This window comes from Notolepis coatsorum (genome assembly GCF_963971535.1).
Source record: "Notolepis coatsorum genome assembly, chromosome: 12".
Taxonomy (NCBI): Eukaryota; Metazoa; Chordata; class Actinopteri; order Aulopiformes; family Paralepididae; genus Notolepis; species Notolepis coatsorum.
The window spans coordinates 34,722,457-34,741,685 of NC_140176.1; the positions used below are offsets into that span (position 1 = coordinate 34,722,457).

Consider the following 19,229-nt stretch of genomic DNA (forward strand, 5'->3'; position numbering starts at 1 on the left):
TTGTGTGCGTGCGCGTGTGTGTATATATATCTTAACGCGTATGTGTGTATCGTGCCGTGTTGTGTGTGTGTGCAATGCATGCTCGTATGTGTGTCATGTGTGTGTGTGTGTGTGTGTGTGTGTGTGTGTGTGTGTGTGTGTGTGTGTGTGTGTGTGTGTGTGTGTGTGTGTGTGTGTCTATGTGTGTGTGTGTGTGTGTCTATGTGTGTGTCTATCTTAAAGCGAGTGTGTGTGACGGTGACCCACTGGGCGTTCATCAGCGTGTGAAAGGTGGTTAGAGAGCCATAATGGTGGCCGGCCAGGCTATGATTGTTGCAGTGAATTACAGACTGAAGCCTTAGTCCTGGAGAGTCGGCCCTGGAATTGTTTTCCCAGCCGCTCCCTGGTGGGGATCAGCTCATGTGATGTACACTAAGAATAGCGCTAAAAGGCTTCATTCTACCGCGGTCGACAGTGCTTTCCATGGTTTGGTACTTACTCCACTGCGCACAGCAATATACCGTGGCTTAAATCCTTTCACAGATACTGTACGGTGTCTCTGCCTTGAGTGAATTTACAAGTGATTGTTATATATATATAATATATATATATTATAAATGCATCTCCTTTTGCTCTTCTGCATTTGATTTATATATAAACGCATCTCCTTTTGCTCTTGTGCATTTGATTTATTTCATCCGTGTGAGAAGGAAGCGGACGTTAAATTGACTCGACGGGACTTGAGCGCCTCTTCTTTGTTTGCTTTATAACACCGTGTTAAACAGACTCTGTTACTGTGCAGACGTGGAACATTTGTCTGGACGATTTCGTAAACAAGTCGAGACTGTGCGGCTGGGTAAATATATTAAATCTGCCGTTATTTACTGTGGAAATCAACCGCGCCACTCAATTGAATTATGCAGGCCCTTTCCCCCCCCCCCCCCTCCCACCTACACACTCACACACACAAACACAGTGCAGTCACTCAGTCATAGACAAAAGCTTGACGGTGTTGTAGCTACCCACACATACAGCTTCTCTGTCTAAAGCTTATAGGCACACACACACACACACACACACACACACACACACACACACACACACACACACACACACACACACACACACACACACACACACACACACACACACACACACATAGTATAGATACTTAGCCTTGGCAGGTTGCCAGCGTGACGGCTGCCTCATTGAACTGCAGTGACAAGAAACTGTACCTCACAAAAGAAATAGGCTCATCTGCTTACGTGGGCAGTGTGTTTGCTCTAACCTGTTAACATGGTCACTGTGTAGCTGCTCTAACCTGTTAACATGGTCACTGTGTAGCTGCTCTAACCTGTTAACATGGTCACTGTGTAGCTGCTCTAACCTGTTAACATGGTCACTGTGTAGCTGCTCTAACCTGTTAACATGGTCACTGTGTAGCTGCTCTGACCTGTTAACATGGTCACTGTGTAGCTGCTCTGACCTGTTAACATGGTCACTGTGTAGCTGCTCTGACCTGTTAACATGGTCACTGTGTAGCTGCTCTAACCTGTTAACATGGTCACTGTGTAGCTGCTCTAACCTGTTAACATGGTCACTGTGTAGCTGCTCTAACCTGTTAACATGGTCACTGTGTGGCTGCTCTGACCTGTTAACATGGTCACTGTGTAGCTGCTCTAACCTGTTAACATGGTCACTGTGTAGCTGCTCTGACCTGTTAACATGGTCACTGTGTAGCTGCTCTAACCTGTTAACATGGTCACTGTGTGGCTGCTCTGACCTGTTAACATGGTCACTGTGTGGCTGCTCTAACCTGTTAACATGGTCACTGTGTAGCTGCTCTAACCTGTTAACATGGTCACTGTGTAGCTGCTCTAACCTGTTAACATGGTAATAACATGGTCGCTGTTTGTCTTGGGTTTGAACCCAGCTGGTCTTTCTGTGTGCAGGCTGCATGTTCTCCCTGTGTTTGCGTGAGTTTCATCCAGGTCCTCCGGTTTATAGAACTGGAGTTGGCCCCCTGGAGCGCCAGACTGAGGCTGCGGCCCACTGCTCCTACACAGTTAGGCTGGGTTAAATGCACAAGACAAATCCCTGGTAGGCTACATGTAAAATGTCCTTTGTAATAAATAGATTGTAATTCTTAATCCCCCTTAAATCTAATGAAAAGCAGGAGATTACACTAGCTGTGAAATTGACTGCCACAGCTGTTGCTATTTGGTAATATTTCAGCCGCTTGGTTGAGAAGACTTGGACAATAACAACATCAGGGTGTCTGGCAGCAGCAGGGAGAACATGATCTGAATCATCATTATGGAGGCAGAGACATGCTTGTTTTGACAGTGGAAGGCTTATATATATAGCATTACAGATGATTGGAACGTAGATGTAATGTCCTTTGAAAATCCACTATCTACACACACACAGACACACACAGCCACACACACACAAACATGCAAGCGTGTGCATGCACACGTGTATGTACAGTATGTGTGCACACACACACACACACGCACGCACGCACGCACGCACACACACACACACACACACACACACACACACACACACACACACACACACACACACACACACACACACACACACACACACACACACACACACAGCAGAGCACAGTCACTAAGCCTCCACACACTAGCCTCCGTCTAGTTAGGGAGGTATAAAATAGCTATTCCACTCCCTCCTCCTCCTTCTATGCTGTGATGTCCTACCTATATAACCCTCCTAAAACAGGCATCTAGAGAGAGAGAGAGAGAGAGAGAGAGAGAGAGAGAGAGAGAGAGAGAGAGAGAGAGAGAGAGAGAGAGAGAGAGAGAGAGAGAGAGAGAGAGGCAGATAGAGAGGCATAGAGAGGCAGAGAGAGAGAGATCCAGAGAGAGAGAGAGAGAGAGAGAGAGAGAGAGAGAGAGAGAGAGAGAGAGAGAGAGAGAGAGAGAGAGAGAGAGAGAGAGAGAGAGAGAGAGAGAGAGAGAGAGAGAGAGAGAGAGAGAGAGAGAGAGAGAGAGAGAGAGAGAGAGAGAGAGAGAGACAGAGGCCCTGGTGCACCTGGAGTGGCTCAGACACAGGCTGATTGAGTGGATTTTAAATCAACGCCTCCTCTCCAGCACACGGCCTGGCCTCTCAGACGGAGGGGAGCGCATGAGAGCTTTATTACGCCGGCCAGCCTGAAAGCAAACACAGTGCAGTGACCTGACTTTTGACTGCCAGTGTTTGCTTTATGTGTTTTTGAATGAAAGACCTTTGGTGAAAAACTACTACTACTACTACTACTACTACTACTACTACACAGAGGTCATGTTGTTCTGCAGCAATCGATCACTCAGTCAATCAATCAAACATTATACATTGCTGTGACTTATACACACATCTGTAAATAGGCCATCGCTACACTCTCGGCGAGAGATTAATTGTCTTACACTCAAAACCCTCCCAGCAGTTGGAACAAGATGCAAAATACTTTGAATTGACACATTGACCCCCCCTCACTACTTTTAAGGACTCTATCGCAGAGTTGTTTACACACACCTGCAACTGTCACCCAGCCTTTTAACTTCTAATGTGTCTGTTCGGCTTCATGTATTCAATTTGGTTGTTTGTTTGATGTGTGTTTTATGTATTATTTCCCTTACTTCTGTGATGTATGTCTGTGTCTTTTATATTTTATTATTATATTGTATTTATTTTGGTCCTTTCCCTGTTTCCCTGTTCCCAGGGGTCCTTTTGTCCTCTTGCCAGTCATTGTAAATAAGAATGTGTTCTTAATTGACCTGCCTGGTTAAATAAAGGAGACATACAAAAATAAGAATAACATTATCAGTCATAGACTGGAGAACAGTGTTTGAAAGGAGAAGGAAAATAAAAAGTGTAAAATTTCAACCACATGTGTTTGGTTGTACTTGATTCAAATGTTGAAATATTATGTCAGCTGAATCACATTAGATCATGTCATAGCAATCACATGCCTCAAAATCAAATATAGAAATGTATGATATTGCCAAATATTCAATTGTGGCAAATACTGAAGTTTATATATTACGAGGGCGCCAAAACATTTCTCAATCAGTGCCGGTATCTGTATGTGTGACTTCAGAAAAATGACAAACAGATTACTGCACGCTACAGTATATATTGTTACTCTTGTGCTTTATTCTGCCACGCCAGAGATCAACAGTGTTACGCGTTACACAAGACACTGCTTCAGCTCCGATCGTAAAACTCCAGAGTAGCAATATACAGGATTGCGTGTGATAACCCACTTTCATTTTTCTAAACTAACTTATTTACTCCTCTCTCCATCTCCTACGAGACATACGGTTGCAATAAGATCTCTCCATCGCGCTGTGTCCTTGGCAACATGCTGCGCCCCTCTCTCTCTCTCCCTCCCCCATGACAGATTCCTCTTGTCCAGCTCCTCAGTTACAGTTCAAGCTTTGGGCCCCTCTTGTTTCCTTTCACCTGGCGGTAACCATCTTAACCCTTTCACTACCACACTACAAAGGTTAACCTTCTGTAGTGTGGTAGAGAAAGGGTTAACAGTATGTAGTGTGGCAGTGAAATGGTTAACAGTATGTAGTGTGGTAGTAAAGGAGTTAACCACCTGTAGTGCGGCAGTGAAAGGGTTAACCCTGAAGGAGTTAACCATCTACAGTGTGGTGGTGGAAGGGTTAACCATGTATAGTGTGGTAGTGAAGGGGTTAACCACCTGTAGTGTGGTAGTGAAAGGGTTAATGCAACAATGAGTCGTATGTGGCCCGGCCGTCTCGGATGTCTGTGTGTGATTTCTTTGGTGACGTTCTGGCTACCTGTGTTCTTGCACAGTTGTTGGTTAGAGATTTTGTTTGGCCAAAAGATTAGTCTCTGAGGACCATTGTGGAAAACCTCCATCTTCCATCCTCCTCATCCTCCAATCCTCCTCATCCTCCCACGAATACACAGAGGGACTTCGAGCCAGTTCCTAATAATATTATACAAATGTACCAATCTCTCAAGCCCTTGCATGGTCGCCTCCGACATCGGTGTGTGAATGTGTGAGTGAATGGGTCAAATGTGAGGAACAAAATTGTGAAGCGCTTTGGATAAAAGTACTATTTACCATTTACCTTTCCACATTTGATATTGACACCGCATATAGTGATAATGACCACATCAATTTAGGGAATAAATCAAACTTCAAACAGCATAACTTCTACAGATGCAGCTCTTAGGACTCTGAGCTCTGCTGCCACGCTGATCGTGCTGTTGTCAGAGCTGTTGGTGGAATACATTTGGTAACCTTGCTGTTCTGTTATATGCTGCCAGGAGGCGCAAAGTCAAGTTGGAATTATATCCATCCGATGCCCGTAGTTAAAGTTGGTGATTACTGCACAGGCGGCTGTCGCGGTGCACTTAATTGAATTAATTTGTCTGTTACTCAGAGTTATATATTGTACAGACACGCTCTGAACTAAACTTTTTTAATTAATTCAATGAAGTCAACCCCGACAGCCGCCTGTGCAATAATCACCAGCTTTAACCACGGGCTGTCGGATGGATATAATTCCGTGAACGCTTGTACTGTATTTTATCATTGAGTTTAGTTTAGTTCAGCGGTGCTCTCCATTAAAATATACTGTACGTCAGTGGTCACCAACCTTTTTAAGCCCAAGATCATTTTCTTTTTTGGTTAAGGCAAGATCTACCTATTGAAGCGTTGAGAGAAAAAGACAGCCAAGATTGTACTAAATTACTTTTATTTGCCTGTATTCTAATTACATGCAATGCTTTGGTCCAACATTAAAACGTCAAAGTAGAACTGTAATATCGCTGCTGGCGGGACAAAACCTCATAACTCCAAAAACCCAACTTTTCAGCAGATGAAAAAAACAAACACAGATTTGAGGGTGAATAGAGTTACGAGGTTTAGACAGATGATTGGTTTAATGCTTTCCCATTGTGTAGACTTTGTAAAACCACACACACATGGAGGATGATCTACTGAGTTGATAAAAAATGGAGTTACGAGGTTTTGTCCCGTCAGCAGCAATATGTACTCTCTCAGTCAGTGCTAAGTGCAGTCATCTTATGCAGCATCACTTTTCACATCAAAACAAAAGTAGAACTGTAATGTGGACTTTCTCATATTATTAACCCTTTCTCCGCCGATGACGTGTTTACACGTCATTCCTCGCCATGCGTAATCTGCCAATGACGGGTTAAGACGGGTTGAGATCAATATTTCATATTTTCGTCATGGTATTCACATTTCACCCACGGAGTCTTTGCTGGTGTTGTAGGACTCCGCTCAACTCTGCAACGCTTCAATACCGCCACCTGGTGGGCGATCGGCGAGTTGCCAAAACCGGAAGTGGCCGGACGTGCTTAGTCCATCCCCTATTCCGTCCGGGACTCTATCCAGACACTGTGCATATCGATCCGTTGCCATAACTCAATAAACAACATGATTGGACGTATATTAGTATTATACAAACCGGAACTGGATCACCTAGATCAACATCACATAACTGGGATCTGTTTGCGCCAGTGTGATCGCCCAACGGTAAGAGGAAGCTGCCGTGAGTTTCAGCGTTTTTGATTATTATTATCCATACAAACTGCTCTGATCTATATATCACCCATACTACATGAATCATTTAATGTCGGTCATTGAATTATAAACGACCCCCCCCCCCCCCCCCCCTCCGGTCACCATCAGATGACCAGTCATGACGTTTAGGATCATGTACAATTGACATTTCTAATATAACGTTGATCGGTATCAGACTGCATTTGATCATCTAATATATGCATTTATGGCTATATCTCACGTTCTATGAAATACAGCAGAAAACGATAAAAACATATTTATACTCTGGACGGTATTTTAGTATGAATGTGTGAATGAAAAAGTAAAACGTTCCTACATCCTGAACGATAGATAATTGATGTTGAATGGGCCATAGTAATGTCAATTTAGCAATACAATTTAAAAAGTTATAGCCCTGCAAAGAAGGTGAACATCTCCATAGACAAATAGTGCTGGCAGAGAGGCTACAAGGATGGATATAAGCTCCGGCAGAGAATGGGTTTTAACATTGACAAACATATTTACAATTAGCATTTTATAAAGTAGAACTGTAATGTGTACTTTCTCAGTCAGTGCTAAGTGCAGTCAGTGCTAAGTGCAGTCAGTGCTGAGTGCAGCATCACTTTTCACATCAAAACAAAAGTAGAACTGTAATGTGGACTTTCTCATATTATTAACATTGACAAACATATTTACAATTACCATTTTATAAAGTAGAACTGTAATGTGTACTTTCTCAGTCAGTGCTAAGTGCAGCCAGTGCTAAGTGCAGCATCACTTTTAACATCAAAACAAAAGTAGAACTGTAATGTGGACTCTCAGGGAAAGATCTAAACAAATTAAAAAAATTCATTTCTTTTTAAGCTTTTTTTTTGTCAGGGAAAGATCTACAGGGAAAGTCTCAAAGATCGACCAGTCGATCGCGATCGACGGGTTGGTGACCACTGCTGTATGTGAACGCTTTAGTTTATTTCAGAGCATGTCTGTACAATATAAAAAGTGTATTATAACTCTTGAGTAACAGACAAATTAATTCAATGAAGTAAATGGCCCGACAGCCGCCTGTGCAGTAATCACCAGCTACTGTATAATCGAGCTGATCTGTGCCACGGGCCGTCGGATGGATATAATCACCGGTGTAACTCGAGCGCCCCTACTGGTTGAATATACCGTTAACCTGGCAGTGCCGTTAACCTGGCAGTGCCGTTAACCTGGCAGCGCCCACGCAGCAGAGCGTGAAGTCCTAAGAGCTGCATCTGTACTTGCCTGGATCAACAACGTCTTTCCTAAGTTCTTCAAGCTGTTCACTGTCATTCAACTCCCTATTATATCCCAGGCACCTACCCAAACTTTTCACTGGCTTGTCCATTATGGATGGAATTTCTCCCTCATTTGCGTCACACTTTCTCTCTCTTACCTTCCCTCTGGTCAGTGAGATGCTTCTCGACTTGTTGGGCTTAATCTTCTTCCCAGCCCACTTGAGATTCGCAGTTGACTTCTTTAGTAACCTTTTTGTACAAGGTGCTGTCCTGGTGGGAGGCGCAGTCCGCCCTGCCGTCTCTCCCCACCTACCACCCACCTTGATGCTCTAATAATTACTTCCATGACCATTGTGAATGCTGATTTATTCTGCTGTTTATTCCACTGTTGCTAAATCTATAGTACTAAAACACATGGAAGTATGCTTCCACCAAGTTTACAATCACCCATGACAATCAAAAGCACTCTGAATAAGGCTATGTGGTACTGAACCAAACACATATCATGCTAGTGTGTTATATGCACCCTGCAACACCTGGGAGTTCTGCTTTCTGCACTGTGGTATGCCACTATATTAACCTCTTAAGCATCACCCCCAAAACGGGTCTATTTTTGTTTTTGATGACAGCTTAGCTTTATCCTTTATACTTATGCATGAGTCTGGTCTCTTTTGAAAGGTAACATTCTGAACTTGCTAAAGCAAAAAAGAAGAATACATTTAACTGCTAATGAAATAGAGTAACAGAGATTTGAACACGCTGAAGTAAAAGTTGTTTGTACTCACATTTCTGTTTAGTGGTTGCCAGATTCCAGTTCCATAGCCCAAATTTTATAAAAAGGTTTTTGTAATGTGTGTACCGGTAAAAATACAGAGTGATTATCCAAAATGACGATCCACTTCCATTCATTCTGACGCTTGAGTCACAACAACGGACTTCTTCATCAACTTTCCCCACCTTCCCCCACTCTCACCCGCCCGTCTGCGGTCTCTTTCGGAGTGGACGCTCGTTGGCTACAATGCTGATCAATCATTTTCCCCATCAGCAGTTCATTTTTCATTTTATTTATTTATTTCAAACCATGCAACCTATACAATACAAGACAACCACAAAACAGTACAATAACCACCACAAAACAATAGACAACAGTAACAACAGACACCACTTAATGGTTTGAAAAGGGGGATGGCAGAAGCTAAGCCTGTGAATTTCCATTCCCCACAGTGATTGGTCAGTTCTAGACCGTTCAGAACCGGACGTGGTCATTTGACGGAACGGCCTGTCAAATGACGCTCACCGGGCGGATATATGTAACTTGACACCCCGAAGCACACAATTGGTTGAGTGTGGTGTCGATCGAAAGGCGGCAAATTCAACTTTCGAGCGGTTTATTGGATGATCGGCGAAAAATGCAGCTAATCCACTAATATCCATCATATACTCTACCTCTCCTAACTGTGGTACAGTATATCTGGAGGAAGTTTCTCTATCCCATTTCTCTATTCTTTCCTGTATCTGAGTAAGACTTTTTTGAATATGCCTATTGCTCTTGCTTTGAAGCTTTGAGTTGCCCTCCCTTTCCTTGGCTGAACATTCCTTTAACAAACTTAAATGGATCCCTATAAAATGCTGTCCTGACTTGCTCCTTCTTCTTTCTATTCCTCATAAGTTGTTCTGTCCTCCCGAGTACTGTTAACCGATTTCTTAGCTCTTCCTGCAAAACTGAAATGAAAATGAATTCCCTCAGGTGACAGGTGACAGGGTTACTGATATCCTCACTGACAGGGTTACTGATATTCTGCCAACTGTGGTTTTCTACCCATCGCGGGACTTAAACCCACTGACTTGATTGACTTCTCAAGACGTATTGCTCAATGCGGCAACGCTGCACTCCCTCCACCGAGCACGCCGTCCTTCCCCCATGTATTCTGAGGCCTTGTACTATTGTTAATGATAATAATAATGGATTGGATTTATATAGCGCTCTTCTCTGACTGACTGTTGCTCTGACTCAGAGCGCTTCACAGAGTCCATTATTCGTTCATACACAGTCATACCGGTGGTGGTAAGCTACAATTGCAGCCAGAGCTGCCCTGAGGCAAACTCACGGAAGCGTGGCGAATAATCAACGCCTACGGCCCCTCCGACCACCACCAACATTCATTCACATGCATACACATTCATACGAGGCAAGTAGGTTAAGTGTCTTGCCCAAGGACACAACGGCAATGGGATGGACATGGGCTTGAGCGGGATTCGAACCACCAACCCTTCGATCATTGGACGCCCCGCTCTACCCCTGAGCCACGCTGCTTTCTACCACAGACAAGGACAGACCTGGAGCTTCTTTCCCTGTACCGCTACACTCCACTGACGCATTCATTATCCTACTTGTAGTGCTGTTCTCTAGAGTTCTACATCTGGGGGACGGATCCAAGGTACTGTCCTCCATTGACCCACGCATTACAACTCACGTGGCAGAACCGGAGAACTACTAGGACTGTCTGACCACTAAGTGTGTCTGACTCTCACCACCTAACCTGCACGGACTACAACGTATAACGTATGACGTATAGCATGCCAGTTAGGGTACCTTGTGTATACTGCACCTGTGTATACTGTTTTCTTTACTCTGTTCATAGTATACTGTATATTCAGATTATAATTCTGTATTGCCCATATTCATTGTAACATATTATATAACTGAGAGGGCAGCCAGACCCTCATCTGCATTCAGAGTTAATTATATTGTTTACACTGTTTATTTTTATTTCTATTATAATTGTATTGCCTATATTTATGTCTTTCTACTATTACCCTGCCCATATCCATACCATACTTGTCTGTAACCATGTCGTCATAGAAACCAGGCCCTGTTCTGTAACCATGTCGTCATAGAAACCAGGCCCTGGTCTGTAACCATGTCGTCATAGAAACCAGGCCCTGGTCTGTAACCATGTCGTCATAGAAACCAGGCTCTATGACAGCCCCAGACATCTCCATTCTCTCTCTCCCGGTTACCTGTAATCCTCGTTCAGCTCCTTCACCCAAACTCTCTGGACTCTCTTGAATGATGGCGTGACGCCACTGAAAGCTTCCGGCGTTGGCCTTGATTTTCATCTTGTCAAGACCAGCCACGTCCTAGACAGGCTCTCCTCATGGTGGCAGGTGTTTTGTTTCATTCGCTGGTGTTACGTTTAATTGTGCCCCCAAACCCTGCCTAACCTAGATGCTCCTCAAATGACTGCTCAACGGTGCTAATGCCAAATGTGTGTGTGTGTGTGTGTGTGTGTCTGTGCGTGTGCCCGCAGGAGGAGTGCCAGAACTACATCCGTGTGCTGCTGGTGAACGGGAACAGACTGTTCACCTGTGGAACCAACGCCTTCACCCCCATCTGTACCAACAGAACGGTAAGCACTGATACCATCCTCCTGTATCTCTCTCTCTCGTCTCCTTTTTTCGTATCTGCTCTCCTCCCTCCTTCCACTTGATTCATTGGTCTCCTACTCTTTTTCTGCTGTGCTCTACATCATTTATTTTCTTCCTTTGTGGTGTTTAATTCCGGTCCGGTCTGTTCTCTGCTGTTCTGGGTTGCGCTGCACAATGGGCCCGGCCCCTCTGCGGCTCTGGACCCTTCAGATTAAAATAACCTACTGTTTCATTTTTACTTTAGCTACTATTTTTTATTCAGTTTTTTGCAGTTGTCACATAGTGGTATGTTTATGTATTTATCATTTACTTGTTTATTTTTTAACTCGTAGCTACGTTGTACCGTTGACTTTCCACGCTAACCCCTATGGACACATATAGTAGTTACCTTCAGAAGGTTTTATTAGAATCTATGTTTTTTTATACTATTATTTAGGGCTGTCAGTTTATCGCGTTAATTAGATTAATTAATTACACAGCAAATTATCGCGTTATGAAAATTAACTCTTATCTTCTTTTTTATAATTTTTTTTGTATCTCATTCATTCCATGAGAATGTAGAATACACATTTACAGACTTTTTTTTAATATGGTCCATTTGCATGTTCTTGGTATCTGATTCTAGGGACATCTATGAATCTCAGGGAATGTATTCCCAGTGTCAGAAATACTGTGGGCTAGATCCACAAAGAATGGATTGCACGGTGCAAGTTGCACCCTTACTTACAATTGAAAATGGGGGACCCTGATGTAAACAAGACGAAAGTCTTTCTCTGGTCTGCATGCCCTTAACAATTGTGTGTATTGAGCCGTACTGTATTGTACCCATTCTGCAATCTGTTAATAACATTTTCATTCAATCAATCAATATGCGCTGTGATTGATTGAATGAAAATCTTATTTTGAGTCAATTGTAATGAACCAAATGAGAATATCAATAATAATTTTTTTTATCTTTGACTGTGAATAACACCATGCTCAAATTGACCAGACCTGAAAAATCTAAGCAAATTAATAGATGGAAGATGATTAAACAGAAGGTTTTGTAGATACAGTACTGAATTCTGCCATCTGGACACATGCAATTTGAAATATGATTATAGAATATAGAATATCAGGCATAAAATGGTTATGCGATTAAAATGCGATTAATTAGATTAATTAATTACAAATCCTGTAATTAATTAGATACATTTTTTTAATCGCCTGACAGCACTACTATTATTATGTTATAGATACAGTATATATGAGTACAATTTATGTATTCGATAGATTACTGGTTGCCCAGCCATACTGCAGATGATCTAAATGCTTTGTCAAAATATATATGTATATGTGGATTCAGACCATACGAATGTTGTGTAATTTGCATACATCTTGCATAATTTGGATACATCTTGTCCACATATGGGAACTATCAAGCCTAGTTCTTAGCAAACCAAAGGTTAATGAAGTATGACATTCATGTGACGAGACCACGGGTTATAGAGAGAAACAGAAGCAGAATGTTACGCGTCACCGCGTCTCTTTTACCCGCGGGTGAGAGCTACTTATTTTCCCTGATATGTTGCCTTCTTCCTCTCCGGCGGACGGGGCTCAAGACGAGGCAGGCGCTCACTATTAAGATGACATTTGTTTTCCCTCCGAGAGCACTGCATTTAAAGGTCACTAGCTCATAACCACTGTTTACCGCCGTGAAAATACATACGGTGGAAATGCCAGGACATTATTACGGCACTATTTCACCGGGCCGCTGTCGTGTTTACCCCCATCCCGTCCCGCAAGGTGAGCAATCGCTCTGGTGTATTAGCGACAGCGCCGAGGAGAGACCTCCCGGACAGATGTACCATCAGCCGTGATGGATATATCATCATGTACGATAATATCCTACTTAGTTACACGGGAGCGGAGACGGGTTGTTCAGAGTGGAGCCAGGTGCAGGGAGCACGCTTTGCTTCCTGTGAGCTTCTCATCTGGGCTGAGGTCACAGAGGGTGACGGCCACAGCGATGACTGTGATGATGATGATGATGATGATGATGATGATGATGAGAAAGGAGGAGTGTAGAATATAACTTCAGGAGGAGAATGATCGTTTTGGTGATGAAGAGGAGGATGGTGATGACGGTGATGAAGATGACGAAGGAGGAGTGTATAATATAACTTCAGGAGGAGAACAATCATTTTGGTGATGATGATGATGATGATGATGATGATGATGATGATGATGATGATGATATAGAGAAGGAAGGAGAAGAGTATAACTTCAGGAGGAGAACAGTAATTTTGGTGATGAAGAGGAGGATGAGGATGATGATGAAGAGGAGGAAGGAGGAGAGTAGAATAGAATAGAATATAACTTTATTATCTAACAGCAGCTGGAAAATCATCTGGAAATTCAAGAAGAAGAAGAAGAAGAAGAAGAAGAAGAAGAAGAAGAAGAAGAAGAAGAAGAAGAAGAAGAAGAAGAAGAAGAAGAAGAAGAAGAAGAAGAAGAAGAAGAAGAAGAAGAAGAAGAAGAAAAAGAAGAAGAAGAAGAAGAAGAAGAAGAAGAAGAAGAAGAAGAAGAAGAAGAAGAAGAAGAAGAAGAAGAAGAAGAAGAAGAAGTCTTTATTTGTCATGCAGATTTAACACACACACACATGCGATGGGCGACCCACAGGAACACACACACATGCACTGAGTCGCTGATGAAATGCTCTCTGCACTTCCCATCCCATCGTCCTTCCCCCCAAGGGCACCCAGGGACCAATCCAAGTGCTCCTGTCCGTCTTCGTCAGGGACGTGACAGCATTAGCGATCTGTTGTGCATGTTTTTCCACTGGGTTTATCTTATTGGGAGGGGAAACCCTTGCGAGCACGGGGGGAGAACATGCAAACTCCACACAGAAAGGCAACACGGCAACCTGGTCCCCAAGCAGGAATCAAACCCACAACCTTCTAGCTGTGAGGCGACAGTGTTAACCAGTGTGCCGCCTAAATTCTGGAAGAGAACAAATCATTTTGATGATGAAGAGGAGGAGGGTGATGATGATGCCTTTGGTAGCCGTGACCGTGACAACGGACTCAACTTAACTGCGGTGCTTTCTGTCTAACGGCCAGTTGTTCCTTCTGGAGGCTCAGTCTGACGTAACAGTCTGTCTGTCTGGGAAGCATATCTCTCCACAAGAAGCCTTCCGTGGCGTTCAGTCCTGACGCCACCCCGGTGTCACCTGACCGCACAGCTGCAGGCCCGCAGCACAGAGGAGACATTCACCCCAGCGCCATCTATTTATTCTCTCTATCGTCTCTCCTCCTCCTTTTTTAAAAGACCCAATTGACCCGAACACAGTCTCCCCCGCTGGCCGTGTGAATCCCCGTCAATACCAGCCTTTCATCAGAGTCCAGCGGCCGCAGACAGACAGTGCTGCTCTGTTCGGAGCCGGCCGGGGCGCAGCGGAGGTGGCGGGAGTTAACGGAACCCTTGATCCAAATCGACATGTTCCCCCGTTTTCCCAGTGTGCACTTCTCAGTGGGGTTCTGCCGCATCCTGTGAGGAAGCTATACCTGCTATTCATAGAGACTGGAACCGTGTCCGAGACCGAGGGTGTTCTGATTGTGCAGATTGTGCAGGGGATGAGGATGTTGCTGAGGCTGCAGTCCACTCTCCAGCTGAGGCTCTGTTAGATGAGAAGGTCAGGGTGGGCTCCTCTAGGGCAGTGGCACTATGACATCACCATATGGTCAGGGTCGGCTCCTCTAGGGCAGTGGCACTATGACATCACCATATGGTCAGGGTCGGCTCCTCTAGGGCAGTGGCACTATGACATCACCATATGATGGTCAGGGTAGGCTCCTCTAGGGCAGTGGCACTATGACATCACCATATGATGGTCAGGGTAGGCTCCTCTAGGGCAGTGGCACTATGACATCACCATATGGTCAGGGTCGGCTCCTCTAGGGCAGGGGCACTATGACATCACCATATGGTCAGGGTCGGCTCCTCTAGGGCAGGGGCACTATGACATCACCATATGGTCAGGGTCGGCTCCTCTAGGGCAGGGGCACTATGACATCACCATATGGTGGCACTTTTTTTTGTCAAAGTTACCCAATGTTGCTCATTGGCCACAGGCTGTTTATTAGATTAGATTAGATTCTAATGTATTGTTATTATACAGAACAAGTACAATTGTCTTATCTCCTCATGTATGATAATTTATAATAATAATGTAAATGTAAATGAGATATAATGATTACTACTAATACTAATAATACTAATACTAACATGGATTCAAAAGAGTATAAAAGGGCAAGGCAACTGGAGGGATAGTGCTAAGATAAGATAAGAAACGATAAGATAAGATAAGATACAATAATATACAATAAGATAAGATAAGATACGATAAGATAAGATAAGATAAGATACAATAAGATAAGATACGATAAGATAAGATAAGATACGATAAGATAAGATACGATAAGATACAATAAGATAAGATAAGATACGATAAGATAAGATAAGATACAATAAGATAAGATAAGATACAATAAGATAAGATAAGATAAGATATAATAAGATAAGATACAATGAGATAAGATACAATGAGATAAGATACGATAAGATACGATAAGATAAGATACAATGAGATAAGATACGATAAGATACGATAAGATAAGATACGATAAGATACGATAAGATACGATACAATATGATATTCCCTTTTACAATATAATAATAATAAATAATAACTCTATCTATATATCACCTTTCACACATGGACCGCAGCCCAAAGTGCCCCCACAGCAAATAGCATACAATTTGCATACAGTTGACAGAATAAAAACAATGCATAAAGTGCAGACATAAGAATAGGTATAAAAGACAATAAAAATAGTGCAACGTAGAACATGCAGACATAAGCATAGGCATAAAATAAGCACAATAAGTACAATGTTGCACGAAGGCATGTGAACCCCCTGGAACAGCCAGTCCACCAAACACCCCACACATCAATCCCCACCACATCCCCATCCAAGACACACCCCCCTGATAAAGCATGTCATGACCGAAGGAAAACACAAACAGCCCGCGTGCCACTCACACCGCCACTCACACCGCCATGCACGGCGACAGGAATTCGACGCCCGCGGGCCGCCCCATCTCCCCCGGATCCCGGCGACCTCGCCACCACGAGGAAACCAGCGAACCCCACGCCCCCAGCCCCCAAACTCCACGGAGGAGTGACAGGTCACGCACCCCAGGACCTGCAGCCACGCCAAAGGAGCCACGCAACAAGGCAACAACACTGAAGCAGACAGACACAACAGAGGTCACATGAGAAGACATGCAGCACCACCGGGACCCCCGGGACGACACCGGGACCCCCAGGACACCCCGAAACACCGCAGAAGCCGCAGTGAGCCCCCCACGCAAGGAATCCCCAAAACGTCAGCGAAATGAAATCCAACTAAAATCCATCAAAGCCCACGCAAGAGACCAGCACCTAACTCTTTTAAAAGTGCCTCTTGGCATCAAACATTACCAAGCAGAAACACCTGTCGGGATGATCGCGCGGTTCTTGGCAGAACCGGTATGAACGGTTCAGAACCCAGACTAGAGGCACCCGGGGTTGGATCATCACCACAGAACTGTCGATAGATAAGTCATCGCAAATCGCATTAACTCCAATTAAAGGTTTGTGCAGGCGAACATTGGCACTGTTTTTTAATTTAGTTAAATGTCATGCCTTTACACCGCCAGAGCTTAGGTGAAATCAGAGGGAGTGAAGAAGAAAAAAACACGACAATCTCACTGCTTGCTATTTGCATCATAAAATATAATTACATCTGTGATGGGGGAGGGGCTCTTTTTTTGTTATATAATAAACAGAACTTAAGAATGGATTCCTCCTCTCACCGCGTTCAGGGCTGAGTCAAGCTCGGGGTCACGCAGTGGAGTATTTTTAAACGCGGGGGAGCTGGGAACACAGAGAGCAGAGACTGTTCTCTTCTCGTCCAAAACCCCTCGTGGAGAAGCGCAGAGGCCCCTCGGCGCCGATGCGGCTGGTAATAACGGCCTCGCCGGGCGGAGAGCAGATGGAACTCTCCGGCAACACAGATGACAGACACCCGACTCGGGAGAGGAGCGGGGCTGGATGTTACCGACGCTCAGCCGGAAGGAGCAGGTGGCGTTCTCCGCCTCGCGGCTCCCGGCAGATACCTCGCTCGGTGTCTCCGCAAATAGGCTTGCGTTGTTCCGCACCGTCCCAAGGTGTGCGCTTCAAAAAGAAACAAATAAACTATGAATCTGTAGGATAGTTTGGCACTAGTGTGGATGAGCCACAAACGGGTAAGGAATAAGATTAAACGTTTTTGTTTGTGCCCCATGACATTTGCATATTGGCAAAAGCAAACGGCAGACTTGTCTGGTTTTCATTTAAATGCTGCCCTTTGGTACTTTTGTGCTACTTTGTGTTTGTCATATGGAAAGAGAAAAGTTTAGTGACTTCCTTGTTTTAATTGGAAACTACAAATCGCGAGGTAAACTCCAGAAGGCTCGAGAAGCTTTGGCAATCGTTTGGGCCTCTTAACTTGTGTAATAGTTCCACTGGAATTAATGTAGACAAATCAGTATGTGCACTGAAGTGTAAAGAGAGGTCAGGGGTACAACCCCATTCTCTGCCGTTATGATTCAGATAACAAAGAAAAAAACACATTCACGTCACATTACAGTATAGACTATTGTAGCGTTTCCGCTATTGACGACTCCCCGACTCGGTTGTTGTTTCTCACTTATCTCTTTATTCAATGTCTCAGGTATGAGTCTCAGGTACAAAGACTTGGTGCATCATCTCTGCTTGCATTCCCATACCCCAAGAGAGCGCACTCACAGGTGTATCACCCTCTTATACCCTCCCCTTGCCCCCTCCCCTCTACCAACACCGGGCTTGCGTGACCAACAGCGTCACCTGAGCCCCAGGTTGGTATAGCGCAGAGTGAAAGCTCGGCTGACCAATCACCTCAATCCCAGGGTCGTTACACTATGTTCAAACTGCAGGCAAAAGTGGACCAAATCTGATTTCATTTTTGCTCATACTGTATGTGACTCAGGTTTGTTATTTTCATGACAGTGTGAACAAATCACATGGAATCTGATCCTTCCAATTCTGATTTGGGCCACTTTCATATGTGGTCCTAAATCAGATACAGGTCTGACTAGAGTGACCAAACGTCCCGATATTTAGCCATCTGTCCCGCATGCCGCAACAAAAGAAAAATGTCCCGCATTTCAATAAGTGTCCCGTATTTCAATAAACAATTTAAATATGAATCATTATTGTAACTGAGGGGTTACAAAACCCTGACTGTATTAAAGATTGTGATAGATTAAACCACTGCTAGGTATGTACTTTAATTACTGGCCAGACAGTACATCTAATATATGGCAGACACTCATAATAACACGGCACTGACAAAGAGATATCATTTGAGGGTATTTATTATTATGCAGTAAATGTTACAGATATGAGAATTAGGGTCGCGCTTGTATGGCGAAGAATAGGCATAAAGTCAGTCAGTAGCATAAGTCAATGGGAATAGAATAATTCCTACGATGGGGTACTAGGCTAACGCCGCCTGGCGTAGAATGGCAATTATAGAGGGCAACGCTGGTACCGCTGGAGACAATGGGGTTCCTCCCAGAGTTGTAAGTTCTGGAGGAGAGAGGAATGTTCGGATACTCAGTCTGATCAATTGAAGAAGAAGGGGATTCACGTACAGAAGCCAGTCCTTGTAATCCAAAGCTCAGCATCAAAAGCAATAACTGTAATCCAATTGCCCAATAGCAATGATGATAGCCAGCTAGCCTCGGTCCATGAGGCCAGCCCGAATGTAGATCCTCACGATGTTAAATCCAAACGACAGTGGAGATTAACGATGCTCTTCTCCAGGTAGTACGTTCCACAATCAATATAATCCAACCAATACTGGTTCTGCAAT

The 19,229-nt window shown here is 44.0% G+C and overlaps 1 protein-coding gene across 1 annotated transcript in view; it reads left to right on the top strand.

Annotated features, from left to right (window-relative positions):
* The window catches only part of sema5a (sema domain, seven thrombospondin repeats (type 1 and type 1-like), transmembrane domain (TM) and short cytoplasmic domain, (semaphorin) 5A), a 378,077-nt gene that overhangs the window by 121,022 nt on the left and 237,826 nt on the right, over positions 1 to 19,229 (top strand). The window contains 1 exon segment of the mRNA XM_084325800.1: positions 11,133 to 11,231. Within this exon segment, the coding sequence (XP_084181926.1) occupies positions 11,133 to 11,231 (99 nt within the window).